The sequence below is a fragment of the Myotis daubentonii genome, chromosome 12 (assembly GCF_963259705.1).
Source record: "Myotis daubentonii chromosome 12, mMyoDau2.1, whole genome shotgun sequence".
Classification (NCBI taxonomy): domain Eukaryota; kingdom Metazoa; phylum Chordata; class Mammalia; order Chiroptera; family Vespertilionidae; genus Myotis; species Myotis daubentonii.
In genome coordinates this window covers 55,891,899-55,908,436 of record NC_081851.1, presented here as the reverse complement: position 1 = coordinate 55,908,436, position 16,538 = coordinate 55,891,899, and the positions used below count along the sequence as shown (strand labels likewise).

At 50.2% G+C, this 16,538-nt stretch overlaps 1 protein-coding gene and 1 non-coding gene across 4 annotated transcripts in view; both read left to right on the top strand.

Annotated features, from left to right (window-relative positions):
- The window catches only part of PRKCE (protein kinase C epsilon), a 481,203-nt gene that overhangs the window by 288,320 nt on the left and 176,345 nt on the right, over positions 1–16,538 (top strand). For all 3 annotated transcript variants that reach the window (XM_059659939.1, XM_059659937.1, XM_059659938.1), the window contains 4 exons: positions 8,490–8,649; positions 10,698–10,732; positions 12,006–12,091; positions 13,318–13,447. In XM_059659939.1, coding sequence (XP_059515922.1) covers positions 8,490–8,649; positions 10,698–10,732; positions 12,006–12,091; positions 13,318–13,447 — 411 coding nt within the window. The remainder of the gene's footprint in view (positions 1–8,489; positions 8,650–10,697; positions 10,733–12,005; positions 12,092–13,317; positions 13,448–16,538) is intronic.
- Positions 1,653–1,768, top strand: LOC132214138 (U5 spliceosomal RNA). The gene has a single exon (XR_009448215.1). It is a non-coding gene; the product is annotated as a U5 spliceosomal RNA (small nuclear RNA).

The following is a 16,538-nucleotide window of genomic DNA, read 5'->3' as shown; positions in this document are numbered from 1 at the left end:
TGTTAGCCTTTGAGTTTGACATGCTTGCTCTAGATGGACTTTAGTTCTCTCTTCTTTGGCATCCCGTGACCTCGTAGGAATAGGCAGACTCGCTCACACGTTTGACATGTGGAAGCAATGTGCTTTGGCCTGGGACAGTGCTAATCCATCACTGGGATTCTTGAGACTCTGAAGACTGGATGGTAGTCCTTCACTTCAGCTTAACCTTTCTGCCTAGTCCCAGTTACTGCTCAAGCCAAGACTAACCTAAAGGGCAGGCCGGTAACTTCCCTGTATGAAGGGACCAGATTTCCGGGTTAGGAAAGTGCCATCTTCTATATGTAAAGACACAACTCCTGGGCTGCCCCAAGGCAATAAGTTATAGGATGAGAGCTAGGTAATGTTGAGTCATAACTGCTTCTTCCCCCGGGCCCTAGTGACTAAGAATATATACCTGCAAGAAGTTGGTTGAGATTTATTCAAGGCAGGGCCTGTGGCCAGTCATTTTTTCCCCCTGGACAAAGATAACTTATTTGGGGAACTTTATCTCCACTTGTTCTTTATTGCCATTAAAATCTACGCTAACTACATCTTCCTTAAGAATCTGTGGCCTCAGAATATTTTCTTAGGTTCAACAGAATGGAAAAATTAAGTTTCCTCCCCTCTTTGCCCTTGGAAGTTTTCATGTTCACTGTATGGGAGTTCATAGCTATGCCGTCCAAAATTTAGCAGACGTCTTTGATGTTTCGCAGAGCTGTTATCAACATACTCTCCTCACATGGTGACTGTTCTTTCCCCAAAATTCTCATATCACCATGGAAGACAGCTCAAGAGGAGATGGGAGTTTCTGGGGCCCTCAGAAGCAATAACTGGGAATTCATTAGGTTTCTCAGACTGCAGTGGCCCTGGCTGGGGAGAGGTGCCGGCATTGGGGGTGGGGTGGAGGGAGTGGGACACACACGCGCCGTGGTCTGGAAACTAGTTGGGCTTGGGTGACTAGGAAGGAGGGTGGAAGGAAGGTGAGCTCTCTTCTTGGTGAGTATGGACCAAAGCACTGGGGAGAGGAGGTTCTGTTAGGAAAGACAAATCCATCTGCTTCCTGAGAAGGTGTGGAGTTCATTTAGCCAATTGACAGCCTGGACTTTGTCACTTAATAAGCATCTTCTTTCTTCATCCCCCTTGTCTTGCCATTCTTTCATTGCCTTATATTTTCTTCTTTTATAATCTTCTGATTACCTGAAACTCTCCTTTCCCAGCTAATGTAACAGGAAATACCCACCTGGTCAGCCTCATGGGAACCTGCTCAGGACTGCAGCTCTCTCTGGGACAGGCCAGGGTCTTTCTTTTAAATTTTAACTTTAAAACATTAGTGAGAACTCAGAACCACCTTTGCAAAGAAGACGTTTGGGGAAACTAAGAAGTTTGTTTGTTGTGGTATTTGGGAAAATCATTTAGCCACTTTGTTTGAGAAGCTGTCTGGAGTCCGGACTAGGTGGGCCAATAGAGGGTATGAGTTTTAGCTCACTCTGCTCGAATCTTCCTGAACGCTACCTGCCACTGACTGGATAATGTGGAGTGGCTGATGTCAACTGCACTGGAGAGGTGTGAGTTTTCAATAAATGAACCTCTAATCCTTTTGGCTCAGATGCCTGTGGCATTAAAAGGCTTGTGATATCCTCTGGTTTCCCTTCAGATCATATACATCTTGTGCCTTTTACTAAAGATTTCCTTGGAGAGGAACAACTCTGAGTTTTTACCCAACTTTTTGAGTCCTTGTACTTGCAGGGCTTATTGAAAACCATTTTTTTAAAGGCTTGTTATATATTTGAGGGGGGTGCCAAGCCTCACTTGGCATTGACACTCCCCGCTCCCCAGGACCACGGACTGCATGTGGGAGTAGACAGACTCCCCGCTGGGATTTCTGTCACTGTTCTCCCGCAGGCATTTTGAAATACAGCATTTTAGCAACATGAACAATGGACAGAACCTGGCCTCAGGGACACAAGCCCCATAGGGCTCAGGTGCCCAAGAATTCAGCAATAGCTTTGTTTCCTGTTGTATGAATCGCAGGCCCATCACTGGCACCAGCAGGGACTCCAGCCCCACCCTTGGCTGATGCCCCACTTGGCTGATTTCCCAGGCTGGGAATGCTCTTCGAGCTTTCAGCAGGTCTGCCTGGAGGGGTTTTGCTTGTGATTTCCTTCTGGCAAGTAGTGATTTTCCTGGGCACCAGAGGCATGCAGTCAAGTTTCAGTGACTCCCATATGTAATTTTGAATGGATGGAGGCCGGAGGGAGGGAATGAATGAGTACAGATGGGGAGGACGCAAGCCGACTTCCTGCTTAAGGAAATCCCTGCTCTCCAGTGGTGCTCCGTGTTCATGCGTGCGTGGTGGGATTGGGGGGTTGCCCTCTGCTTTCTCCCTTGGACTCTTCCTGGGTGATCATCCCATGGTCCAGCCATCACTGTGTTTTACCTCAGTTCACGCTTGTTTTAATAAGTGGACAGAGCATTAGCAATGTCATGAACACAGAACAGATCATTCAGAACGTGAGGAAGAGCTAGAAGAGGATGGTTTATATGAAACCTGAGCTGCTGAGCCTGAAGTGCCACCAGTGCCCTCTGATTAGGTCGCATGGAGAATCCCACCTGTGGATTCCAGGCGCTGCTCTCAGGCTGGGAAGATACAGATCCATGATCTCTCTTTCGGGGAGTTCATTGCTGTTTCCTCTTTCCTGTTTTGAACAGAAATTTTCTTTAATGTATTGTGTGAGTACAACATGTGGAACATATTCTTTGGCGTCACATAAATATTTACTTAGTAGTTCAAACTGTCATGAAGCATTTATCTCACATGAACCCATTAGAGCCTGTTTTCCTCGTGGCAAATACAAAATAAAATGCACTGCTCCTTTGGTTTTTAGCACCTAGTTTTATTTATTTTTATTTTTTCCTTTTATTGATCTTGGTGTGTGTTTGTGTGTGTGTGTGTGGGGGGGGGGGCGTGCCAATAAGGCCATACAATCAAACCAGAGAAGTGTTGAGAGGGAAAGTTAACTCCTCAGAGGCTGCTGGGAGAGCTTCCGTGTGGCTCCTATCAGGAGCGCCTCCCTCCCATCACTGTTGTCTGGAATGTCAGGGTCATTCCTTGCTTTCTTGGTGAAGGCTGTCTAGCAAGGACCAAGTCCAGAATAGCTGAGAATGAATAATTGAGAGAATGGCCATGGTCCATCCTGGTGGCCAAGGGTCTATGCCCTGAACAGTGCCTGGCATCCAGTATCCACATAATGAACATTTTGGATGAAGATTATTTTATTCCCTTCAGAAATTCTCAAGGTGTACTTTTGCTTATGTTGTTTGAGTATATTTATCCTTTTCTCTTTTTTTATGCAAATACAAGCTATACACATGTCTTGGTTTTCTTTTCCCATGATTGTTTCTTGGTGGACTTAGCATATATGCTTTTGTAACCACTGCATTACATCCCATTGTGTGGGTGTCGCATGTACCAGTCAGTCCCCTTTAGCCTTTCCTCTAAGTCTCTAGATGAGAGCAGGGGCTGACGTGTGGAGAAGCGGGTGAACGGCAGTGGGAGGAGACTTCCATACATGGAGTTAGGCACAAGTGGGACCCAGGCTACTCTACCATCCTTGGGAGGCAAGGGTGGGGATTCTGGAACTGACATCTACTCTTTGTTGGCTGTGTGACTGACCTTCACCAAATTCATTATTTAACTTCTTGGAGTTTTGATTTCTTTGTCTGTAAATTGAGAGTAATACCACCTCATAGCATTAGAGGATGCGTATAAGTTACTTACATATCTCATGTATATGTAACAGTACCTCATGGGTATGCAATAGTACCTCATGTATATCTAATAATATCTCATGAATATGCAATAACACCTCGTGGGCATGCAGTCGTGCCTCATGTATATGTAGTAATAGCTCATGAGTATGTAACAGTATCTCATGTATATGGAACAGGACTTCATGTATATGGAGCAGAACCTTGTGTATGGAACAGTACCTCATCTGTATGGAATAGCACTTCATGGATGTAAGATGCTTAGAATGGCATTCAGCACATGGCAAGGGCCCCACAAGTGGTAGTTGTTATATTTCAGCTTCTGAAAAATATCCAAGGTTTGACAGCTAGTTAGACAAAAATAGCAGGGTGATGGAATTGTTTTCTTCATGATGTGAAATGAGGTCCCCATCCTTTCCTCAAACGAGTCACATTTCTTCCCGCGTTTGGCCTAGTGCTGAGTCAGCCCAGTCTTCCTGATAGTTTTCCAAATCTGGAGATGGAGTCTGTTTTTCTAAAGCCCCTCATGGTTGGGGTTGGGGGAGAGAATGCTGATTCTCTGTTTTACTCACAGTGGCAGATGTGGAACATCTGGAGGCAGCTGGGCCCCAGCAGGGTGGGGACAACAAGGGCTATCAGTAGGTTTTGCAGAGTGGGGTGCGGCTGTTTCACTCTTCCTCAGTAATGAGGTGTCATGTTGCTCCAGGAAGAGAGAAAGAAGTGTACCATTTGGGGTTCAGGGAGAGCCATTACATTACCCCATCTTGACAGATAAAAAAAACAGAGGCTCAAAGAGATTAAATGGCTTGTTGGAGGACATAATGCAAGTTGGGGCAGACAGTCTCCTAACACTGAGTTCAACCATACTGACAGAAAGAAGTCAAAAAAGGGAAGTAAAAAACAATAAAGACGACCCCATAGCATACTTACTTGCTAGGGCCTGAACATCAAAAGTCGGTGACCACCCTGCAGTGAGGAATGACAGTGGTACTTAGGGGTGGCAGGTCATGCACATTGGTCAGTCTGGGGAAGGGTCTTGGGCAAGGTTGATGCCTGGATCTGGCAGTCTTCTTCCTAGACCCTGGAAGGAAGTGCTGGCCTCCAGGGGTGCATTAGTCTAGGCCTATGAGAAATTCCCTGGTGGGTATTTCTAACCCAAAAGGCACCCAGAGAGCACTGAGATTAAGGGTGCCCTTGACCTCATGTGTTGAGTCTGTCCTTGCCAGCCGTGAGCCCGGCTTCTGGCTGAACGGCGCCCTCCCTGTGGGAGCACACTGACCACCAGGGGGCAGCTCCTGCATTGAGCGTGTGCCCCCTGGTGGCCAGTGAGCATCATAGCGACCTGTCGTTCTGTCATTGGGCTGAAACTGGCTCTCCAACATCCCACTAGGAGTTCCGGATTGCAAGAGGGCACAGGCCAGGCTGAGGGACCCCACTGGTGCACGACTGGGGCTGGGGAGGGACCGCAGGAGGGCTCCAGGGTGTGTCCAGCCCGTCTTGCTCGGTCCTGATTGGCTGGACCCCAGCAGCAAGCTTACCTACCAGTTGGAGCATCTGCCCCCTGGTGGTTAGTGCACATCATAGCGAGCAGTTGAGCAGCCTTAGCATATCATTAGCATATTACGCTTTGATTGGTTGAACGGACTACTGGACACTTAGCACATTAGGCTTTTATTATATAGGATTGTGTCACATTCATGCTGCTATTAATTTTCTGTCTCTCTCTTATACATGCACACACACAATTATGTCATATTCATACTACTAATTCTTTCTCTCTCTCTCACACACACCCACACACACGCGCGCGTACACATGCACACATAATGCAACACCTCTACCCAATGGGAGCTGCATTTTAATAGAGACCCTTCACAGCAGTGGGAAGTCTGAAGAGATCCATTTCTATGGGTGACTCCAGATCCCAGCAGAGTCATGCTGGGAGGCCAGGGAACCCTGCGGTTTCCCTCCTCACATGATCAGGCTGCTCCTTCTGTGTGTGGGGGTGATGGGCTCAAAGGTACTCTGGCCAGACCCTTGGCTGCCTTGTGCAGAGGGATGCAGTATGGGGGTATTTTCACAGCCAGGGCCCCCGCCCTTTTTTGTTGCCTGTCCTGCTGCTTTGCCCACAGCGGGTGGCCAGGGACCTGTTGGGAACATGAAGCTTACCTGTGCTCTTCCTTTCTTTCTGTTTTCCCAAATCTTTGACGTAAGACCTGACTTACGAAGTAGTCTGGATGGGCAGGAGCAACAGAACCCTGTGGGGAAGTCCAGTCAGACCCTGACTTAGCAGGATTTATCCTTGGCTCCCTGTCTCACCTTCCTCCTCCCCCCATCCGGGTGTCAGCGCTCTTCTCCAAGAGGTCTTTAAAGGCAAATGGAGTTAAATTAGTTGGTTGCTGTATTTAATGCACCCCTATTAAACCAATGTAAGCACAGGTTGCTGGTCATCTCTGTAAAAAGTTAAGAGGTAAGGCCCTTGGGGACGACTATACCACCCCCCCCCTCCCCGACAGCAGTGCTCCCTAGAGAAAACTAGATTGCACTCACCTCCATCTTAACTGAAAATACAATTTTCCAGGATCAAATGACTAATACACTTGTGGGATTTGTAAATTAAATTGCATCTTAAATATACTGTTTAAATATACTCCTTGGCAAATCCTTCTGTGAAAGAATTGGAAGGATGCCTTTGACAAAGAGAATTCCCATCCTCTGGCCTGAGCTGCCAGGACTGGGTTTTTTGGTTTGTTTTTTGTAGGTCAGGTTTGTGGCTAGTAAGGGCTACTGAAAAGATTTGTGTGTTTTTTAAAATCACCACATTTATTTTCCAGTTTATAAAAATAGTAGAATATTCTAAATATAGTGAAAAGTATGAAGCAGAAATGAAAATCACCTATGATTGCACAATTGAGTGATGACTGCCATATTTCTGTACGTGCGTGCACGCGCGTCTGTCAATGTCTCTGTGAAAACAGAACTAGGTCTTCATGTGAGAATTTGGGCAGCTGGTCTCGGCCCCTAGGCTGTGGCAGAGTAAGAAGGGGTGGCTTTCCACACCCAGAAGGAGGTCAGTGTCAGACTTGTTGAGACCATAAGCACCAGCTGAAAAGGGAAGGCAGGCAGGCTGGGGGCCGGGAGGCAGGGGGCCAAGCAGACCGGCCTGTGTCATCCCTGTCTGAGCACCCCGAGGATGCGCTCCGGGCCCACAACGCTCCTGTTTGCTCGGAGGCTGCTTCCCCTAAGAGCCCCGCTGGACATGCACGGCCGCTCTTGCCTCTCCCCCCTCAGTTTTACTGCCCTCCATCCCTGCCCTCTCTGGACTGACAAGACGCCCTTGGGAGCCTTTGGCTCGCACATGTGATCGCCACTGCAGGGCATCTTAGTTTCAAAGAGGCCCAGGAAGGGTGATGCCTTCCCCCCAGGATCGACACTGCTACGGTAGGATGAGTGGGGTTGGGGTATTAGGGGACACAGAGCCTCCCAGTGCATTTTAAGCTGTGCCATGGGGGCGACCTTCCAGGGCCGGAACTAGTGGTAGGAGCCTGGCAGGGCCCAGAGCCTGCCTGCCCTGCCCTTGGAGAAGCCACAGGTGGCTGCTCTCTTCCGAGATGAGAGCCACTCGGAGGAGCGCTTCGGTCCTGGCTGGAGGGAGAGGGGGTGTCCCTCTGAGCAGCATGTGCACAGTGAGGCACTGGCTTCTCCCCTGCTCTCGGGGTTAGGACCCGGGCTCCACCACTTCAGCGCTGTGCTAACAGGAGCAGGTCACTTACACTCTCTATTCCTCAGTTTGCACCACCTGCAAAATGGAGTGAATAGCAGTGCCCTTCAAGCAGGGTCATTGTGGAGATGCAGTGAGGTACCACATGTAACACATGTAACATGCTTTGCTAGAGTAAGTCTTTGATAAGCGCTAGCTATTGCCATCAGTGTTTTACTCGGCACAGCTGCCTTAACAAAGGACCATGACTGGGTGGCTTAAATAGCAGCGATCTCTCTCTCCCAGTTGTGGAGGCTGGAAGTCCGAGAACAAGATGCCAGCATGATTGGGGTCCTGCCTTGTAGGCGGCTACCATAGAAACTGTCTGCTTTCCTACTGTTACACTCCCCTCTCCTCTGACCCTTGGGAAAAGGCTCTTCCTGTCCCAGCCTAGGTAAGAGGCAAGAGGCAAAACAGCCGGATTTAATAGGCAGCTACTTCTCTGAGCCAGGTGGCTGGGTGCAGAGGGAGGTCACACCACTGACTCCACAGGGCTCCGTGGGTGGGCACTGTCACCCCCATGTACAGAGGGCCATGCCCACGGAGGGCCTGGGCAAGGGAACACTGGCTGTCCACGGTCACACTGCTCAAGAAGTTGCAGTAAGATTTGAACCCTGAGCCTTCTGACCCCACACCCTTACCACACCTAGCTGCTATGGAGGAGTGGAGCAGCCACGCCTGGAGCCGACTGGGGATTGGGACAGATACTCAGGGTGCAGCTGATGTCGGAAACTGCATAGTCTGGGCCTTCCCACCCCGTGTGGTCTCGCTGGAGCTGAGCACTGAGGCTCCTCAGACCCCCGAATCCCTCCACCAGTGACAGCGGCCCCCCATGTCCCCTCCCACTTTCAGGCACCTGAGGATGGAGCAGCTGTCCTGCAGGAGGTCACTTTCTAGCTGTGCTAACCCAGACTGTTCTCTTTCTGCCCTTTTCCTTCCCCAGCGCCTAAAGACAATGAAGAGCGCGTGTTCAGGGAGCGCATGCGGCCCAGGAAGCGGCAAGGGGCTGTCAGGCGCAGGGTCCACCAGGTCAACGGCCACAAGTTCATGGCCACCTACCTTCGGCAGCCCACCTACTGCTCCCACTGCAGGGATTTTATCTGGTAAGGCCCTCCCTCCTGGGATCTTCTAGTTATGCCTTCTCTGGGCCGACACGTTGGGAGATTACAAACTGTAAAAAGTGCTGATGTGCTTTATTTCTTCTTCGTTTAATTGCAGAAGACTTTTCTAAAAAGCTAAGTGAGTGTTTGGTGCTTGGGAGAACGAATGGAAAGACACCGTGGTTCCTGGTGACTTTGTACTTAGGATCATATCATGTATCACATTTAAGGAGTGAAGATTTTATAACCAACAATGTACCGCGATTGTGGTTTCTTTAAAAAGAGTCTTTATCCTTAGAGAGACAAACGGGATTATTTACAAGTAAAATGATATGAATCTTGGATTTGTTTTAAAAACTACTGTGGGAGGAGGGGGAAAGGGGCTCAGGGTAGAGAAGAAACAGGAACAGCCATGCATTGATCACTGTTGGAGCTGGGTGATGGCCCCATGAGGGTCCATCTCCTTACTTTTGTATATGTTTGAATTTCTCTATAATAAAGTTAAAAAACACTCAACTGCCAATATTGCTAATACAAAGCAGTTCTTAGTAACTGTTGTAACACTGGTGCTGCTAGGATCCTGAGGTTTCAGAGTGAGGGAGTAGCATTGGCTGAAGTACTCAGGGAAGGCTTCTTGGAGGAGGTGGCATTTCTCCTTTCATGATGACTAGGAGTTTGATAAGCAGAGATAGGTAAGTAGTAGGCCTGTTTGGGAGGTGGAAAGGGATCAGGAGCACTGGCCTTGGGGATTGGCGGGAGACTTAGTGACTACCTATCCCATGCCAGATTCTCTCTCAGGCACTGGAAATATTTAATTAAATCTTCCTGGTATCCTCTGAGCTATGTATTGTGAACCCCATTCTACTAACAACAATATTGAGGCTCGGAAATCAAAGCAAGACTAGCCTGCACTCCTCCAGCTGGGAAGTGTCAGAGGCCGGATCCCACCCCTGGTGAGCACAACGGAAAGCTTATGCTTTTCCTGAAGCCCCACCGGCCTTTCTGGCAACCTCTCTGAGCCTTTGAAGCTGACTGGAGCTTGCCGGCGTGCTTGGATCCGGTGGGGAAGAGTGAATGAGGCCAAATTGCAGCAGGAACCCAGCCGGGTAGCATTTGAATTGCACTCTGGAGGACGGGGTGTCCAGGAGTGGCTCCTCTCATCCTCGTGGTGTTCCAGAACCTGTCGCCAAGGGGGGCATGGAGATCTGAGGTGACACAGCTCAGAGAAGACTCGACCCAGCGGAGGCAGAAATAGCACCCCGCTCCCACCCACAGACGGCCTCCTTCCCAGGGCTGCCTGGGCCCTCCGAGCTCCGTTCTCTGTATCGTGTTTATGAATTGCATGTTCGGAGGGACGGAGGCTCTGAAAGCTGAGTCGTACAGATTCAGGTCTCCTCTGAGCCCATGGCCAGCACACTGAGCCCCAGGTTTCCTGAGGTGTAGCCCGAATGCCTTCTGGCTGCCCCTGCCAGGCCAGGAGTTCCAGGGGGCTCCCTGACCAGTGGCTGTGGGTGCCCTGAGGTCAGGGCTCAGGCCAAGTTGATTGGCTGGTGTCCATGCTGACCCTAAACTGGCCCCAGGAGAGACTCTTCTGGCCACGAAAGGAACTTCTAATGTTGGCCTTCACCCAAATGGTACACTGAACTCCCAGTCCCGGCCACAGACTAACCTGCAATCCCTGCCGGCTTCTGGAACACCAGGGAAGTGCCCGCAGGATTGCCCACAAGGACGGGCTCGTGCGACTTATCGAGGCCCGCAGGGAGCACTGGAGTCTGTGGCTTCCGAGCACTGTTGGTCCCACGGGGACGGCTGTTTGTGTAGGAAACCAAGTACGTTCACTGACCAAACGTAGCACCCCTCGCCAGCACTGGGGCTGCCCTCTGTGGCCTCTGAGGGAGTCGTTTTAGGGCCGCCTGCGAGTGGGAGGGAGATTGCACTGCTAGGTACACCAAGTGTGCATGGTGCTTTGTGGGTGGTGGCCAGCAGGCGGTGGCTTGGTGTACTCGGTGTACTTGGTGATGTTACTTACAGGGTTGTGTTCTTCTTTCCAGGGGTGTCATAGGAAAGCAGGGATACCAATGTCAAGGTAAGAGGTGCTGTATGAACTAAATCCCCGGGGGCCCATGGGCCCATCCCCATCACTAATGCTACCAATGCTCGTGGGAGGCGTGTGCTGGGTTTGATGGCACTGAGCTCTCCACAGTTTCCATTCCTGCACCCTCTTGGGAAGCCGGACCCTGTTTACTTTGTCGCTGCCTGGCCATTGCTCCTCCATGCACATGTGGGAGTAGATGTATCTCTGGGGGCCCCAGGGGTCGAGCCGGTCTGCGAGTAGCACTCTCATCTTTCCTAGGGAGACACGTGCGTCAGTTAGAGGCCCCTCAAAGGTCCCCCTGGGCACCACACCAGGTTCTCTGTGTCCCATCAGCTCCCTTACTCTCTCACCCCTGGGGACGCTCCCTCCCCTGCCTGTTTTATGCAGCATCCCCGATGGTCCTGGCCGATTCTCTTTTTTGCCTCTGCTCTGGAATCATTAGCTCTTACACATTGAAAACGCACTCAGAGTTATTGAAGTTTCTGTTTGCAGTTAATTGACTACAAATGCAAGGTTAAGTGGTCCAGAATTGAAGGGTGGGCATGCGATATGGTCATGTGGAGGGTTCTCTGTGGTTTGGTCTGGGAGGCCATTCCATCTCCCCACCGAGCCACTGGTTGGCTTGGGTCTCACACCTGGGGACTTGGGCAGGTCCTTTTGGTCATCGCTGTGTGTGCAAACAGTTGCTGGCCTCTTCAGCCCCTCACTGCCCACATGCCCCGTGGCACTGAAGACAGAGCTACAGACCACTTCTGTGGAGGTAGTCAGGTGAATGGAAATGTTTATGCTTGGCATGTAAAGACACAACCAGATCAGAAGCTTAAGAACTTCTGTACCACAAAACACGCATTCTACCGCTGCGTTCCTCCTAACACACCAGCCAGCCCTGACGCGGTCCTGAGATGAGCAAGACGCTGTCCTGTCTCTGATAGACGGACTGCGTGGAAGGGAAATGGTTCCCTGGCCTGGGCACATAGAAGCGAGAAACCTGACGGGTCCTCCTGGAACTGGAGAAAACCGCTGACGCCCTTTGTATATAAATGGTCCATTCTTCCCCAGGGCATGTGGGAAACTGGGATGGCTGGGATGGCGGAGGGCTTTGAAACCACTGCTCAAAGGACTTCTGGTAGGGTGTTACGCTAAGACCCGGTGACGGAAGGGGCATGGCTCCCCTCGTCCCTTCGCCAAAGCCCGATTAAATCATGGGGTGGAACCCTCCTTCCCCCACTTGTCGCTCAGCCTCCCCATGTCTCGCTGTTTGCAGTGTGCACTTGCGTGGTCCACAAGCGATGCCATGAGCTCATCATCACGAAGTGTGCTGGATTAAAGAAACAGGAAACTCCCGACGAGGTAAATATTTGCAGCGTTGAAGTCCCGGGCTTTCTTCGCTGCCATCTCTGCCCTCTGCCGCCTCCTCCGCGGTCCCCAAGTAAAGCCTTATCTCTCCGCGATCCCATTGCTTTCTTCCTTGTGTTGATCAAAAAGGAGGGGAGTTGTCCACCGCCTTCCGGCATGAGGCACAGCCTGCAGAATGCGCGTGGACCAGAGTCGGATTTACGTCTGTGGAGACTGTGCCAAGAGCTGTGTGATCCCAGAGCTAAAGCCCATGAGGAAAACATGTATTCTTTTATGCCATTATCTCATGGGAACAGTGAAGTGGCTAACTGACGTGCCAGTGGCCCCACAGCCGCTCATAAACAGTGAGGGAGAGAGTCAACATAGGAGCAGGAGCTTATCTTTATGAGGTGATGGGGGAATGGAGTGGGATTAGCAAACCCCAGAAACACGCAGGAGGCGGAAGTAGCCTCAGTAACAACAATAGCCGACATTCGCTGGGAACTGACCGTGCCCTGATGTAAGCACTTGATCATCTATCATCTGGCCCCATAACAGCCTCAGTGTGATGGTGGTTATCATGTTCATTTACAACAAAGAGAATAGAAGCCAAGAGGTCAAGTTAACTTGTCTCAAGGCACACAGCTGGTGAGGGAAGGAGCCACGGTCAGACCCAGGAGTCTGCTCCAGAGCCTGATCCCTTGACCACTGCACTATGTTGTCTCTTCATCTTACAGACGAGTGTCAGATTGACTACTAGGGAAGTTGCTGATGGTAAAGAAGCAAGAGAATTCAGTAGCAAAGCTGGGTTTCTCCTAACTGACCATCTGGGAGAAGACTGAATGTCAGTATACTAGAGGGGTTATCTATACTCACAGTAGTTGATTTCAAAGCCGTGTTTTAATTCTCTGTGAAATAAATACTGCATCATCACAGGCCATTAGAATTGGGGGTCAGAGGCAGCTTATAATCAGATGGATCTGTGATCTGGTTTCCAAAAGGAGTGACTCTCAGAGTCGCACAGAGCGGCAGCACACGGGCTGAAGGCATCAGGAGCAAAGGCCCTGGGGCAGGAGAGAGGCTTTCTTCACCTCCTTTCTCAGGGCAGCTTTCAGAGCCACACGAGGGCCTGCCACCTGCAATGACCATGCCTTCTGGAAAGTTCTGTAGAAGGTCCAGTGATTAGCTCTCCAGGCTGCACAGGAGCTTGGCCGTGACCCTGTGTTTTGCCGTCCCTGCAGGTGGGCTCCCAGCGGTTCAGCGTCAACATGCCCCACAAGTTCAGTATCCACAACTACAAGGTCCCCACCTTCTGCGACCACTGTGGGTCCCTGCTCTGGGGCCTCTTGCGGCAGGGGCTGCAGTGTAAAGGTAAGGAGCTCCATGCCTGCCCTTGACCCCCTTCCCCTGCATGCCCGTGCCCCTGTTGTCTCCTCTTTTTAAAAATCTTTGTTTGTTCTCTTAGCCTCAAAAGCCAGTTCTAGGTTTGGTGGGAGGTCTGGGCACAAGCTCTTGTCAAGCCCCGTTAACTACTGTGCCATTTTGTTAAGCAGTCTCTGTGCGGACACCACACTGGCCAAGGGAACTCCACCTCCACCGGGGACCATGGGGAGGAAGGCGTGCCCTCTCCTCTTAGGATAGTTAACAAGCTGGGGAGACAAGATGAGCCTGTAGAAGCATAGAAGTAATTTAAGGAAAAGATACATTGGAGCAGAAGGGAACAAATATTTTTGGAGTTAGGCACTGAGATGATTGATAGATATTTTCCTGTCACAATCCGTGGTTCAGAGCCCACTCTTAGAAGGAGCCGTGCTAGAAGCTGTCACCTAAGACACTGTGTTCATCCTTCATCAGCTCGTGATGGGGGTGCCGTTTCCCATGTCCCCGGGGAGGGAGCTGCGGCTCAGAGACTAAGTAACTAGTTCTTGTTACACAGCTTGGTAGCTCAAGTGGGGTTTGAGCTTTGACTCTTGAACTTTCCTCTATTTCCTGCTGATCTGCCCGTGAGTTATCTTCTGCACAGATGGGCATGCTAAGTGACACGGGTAATAGCACAGAATATGGGACCATGAGAACCATCTGGGGGCCCAAGTAGAGTGTCCAGTTCCATAAGCTGGTCCAGTCCGCTCACAGAGTTGGACAGCCATGAACTATGAGGCAGGAATATTGCATGGCTGTTATTTAAAGGCAATGTTGTACTGAATACATGATTAATAAATCCCCATTGTGGAAAAATGAGAAAAAGAGTAACGTATAAGAAGGAAAACTGAGGCCATGACCAAATTGGTCATCAAAGGGATCTCAATGGGAAATTGTCAGGTTTGGAAATGAGGCAATGTCTTCAGTGAAGAATAGAGAGGAGGCGAATAACTTAAGTGACACTGAGGAGTAATTTATTGGGTGTGGTGACCCAGCCCAGCTGGGAGGACAGCGACATCATTGCTGAGATAGGGATTACGGGAGAGGCAACAGAGCCGGAGGCCAGTATGTGGAGTTGAGCTCGGGACATGCTACCTCCATGTGCCTGTGGGAAATTTACATGGAGCTGTCCAACTTCTGGGCATTCTCATTTAAATCCGGGGGAGAAGTTTAGACCAAGCATTTCGATATCTAAGTAGTAGTTAAAGCGATAGAGTAGATGCCATCCCCAGGAGAAGTGCCTTGAGTGTGAAGAGAGAGGCTAGCACCTTGGGGTTTGGAGGAAGAAGGATGAGCCAGCAAAAGCCACAGGGGGAAGGACCTCAGAGCCAGGAGGAAAGGTATGGAGAAATGGCCTTGTGGGAGCCAAAAAGTAGAGAGCATTGAACAATTAAGAAGGAAGCAACGGGTGGTGCCAAGAGGTTATTTAAGGCAGGGAGTGCAACGTAGGGTTGTATTGAACAACGAAGAGGTCATAGTGACTTCAGCAGGAGCTGTCTCAGTGGGATGGTGAAGATGGAGCCCAAATGCAGAGGTGAATAGAGGATGGAGGGTGTAGCGTTTTCAGAATGTCTTGTATAATTAGGGAAAAGACGGTGGGACAGGAGAGATTAATGAGCCAGGAGGAAGAGGAGACCATTGCTACATCAGGGGCAGAGGAGGGGTGGGCCTCCTCCCAGATGGAGGGAATGCCTCAGGGGGCGGCCTGGGTACAGATAGGCTTGCTGTGTCTGGGATAGGAGCCAAGAGGAGTGAGGGGGCAAAATGCTCATCGATGCCCTGAATCTGTTGAGGGCGTTGCGATGAGCGTTCCCTTATTTTCTGAAGTAGATCCTTTTTGAAGTCGAGGTGAGAAGTAGGGCTGTGGAAGGCATGAGGAGAGTGGCGAAGCCTGGAGATGGCCGTGGTGGGGACTGAGGAGGACTGGACCCAGGACAGGAGGAATTGCTGACTTTTGCCCATTTGGTGACCTGTGTGAGATTCCCAGACATTCCTGGCTCCCTTTCTAGGATTCTAGCACCCAGCCCTGAGAGAAACAGAGCCTGCTGGCATCCTTCTAACATTCAATGGCATTATGACAAAGGAAGAGTAAGAAGAGAATGGATAGTAATCTTGAATATTTTTAGCAGAGGAGTGCTGAATTTTTGGAGAGTTGAGTAGAGTTGCTGGGAAGCACCGAGCCTGCTTTGAATGGGACTCCGATGAAGCCATGTCTGGGTTTTAGTAAATATATTAATTATTTATCTATCTAGGGAATTCAGATGAAGATCCAATCATCTCATAAATACTGATATTTTAAGAAAGCAACCCAGATACCCGGGCGTCGTTGCTAGGCTGTGGGTCCCTGGGTGACCATGTAAGAGGACATGGCCCAGAGACGGTGTATTCAGCTCTGTTGGCAGGAAATACTCTCAAGCAAAGAATGGGAGAATGAAGCTGCCTAGAGCAAGGGTACCTGTTTCCCGGAGCCCAGAGGACTGTGCGGGAGTCAGACCACAGGGAGACTAGAAGGCAAAGGCTGTTCAGAATGTAGGGCCTCCAGCAAAAGTTCACAGATCTTCTCTCTCCTATTCTTCTGTTATCCTGACTAGGCCATTTCCCCTTGCTCCTTTCCTACTCCTGTGACCTTCCCCTCCCCGCCCCTCCCTTTCCCTCCTCCCCTCTCCCCTCTCAATAGACTTTATTTTTAGACCGGTTCTATCTTCGCAGCAGAAGGTACAGAGATATACTCCCTGCCTCCACATACACTGGTCTCCCCACCATCAACATCCCCCACCTGAGTGGTACATTTATGACAATTGCTGAACCTACATTGATACATCGTGACCATCCAGTGTCCACAGTTTGCATTGGGGATCAATGGATGGACAGTCAGCTTTGGCAAATGTATAATGATGTGTATCCACCCTTCCAGTAGCTCACACAGAGCAGTTTCACTGTCCCCACATCCCTTGTGTTTACTTCTCTCTTTTGATCCTTTTTCAACCTCAAGTCTTTCTGCCCCTGCAGACCCCTTACCTATGGAGAGGCTTATGACCAGAAG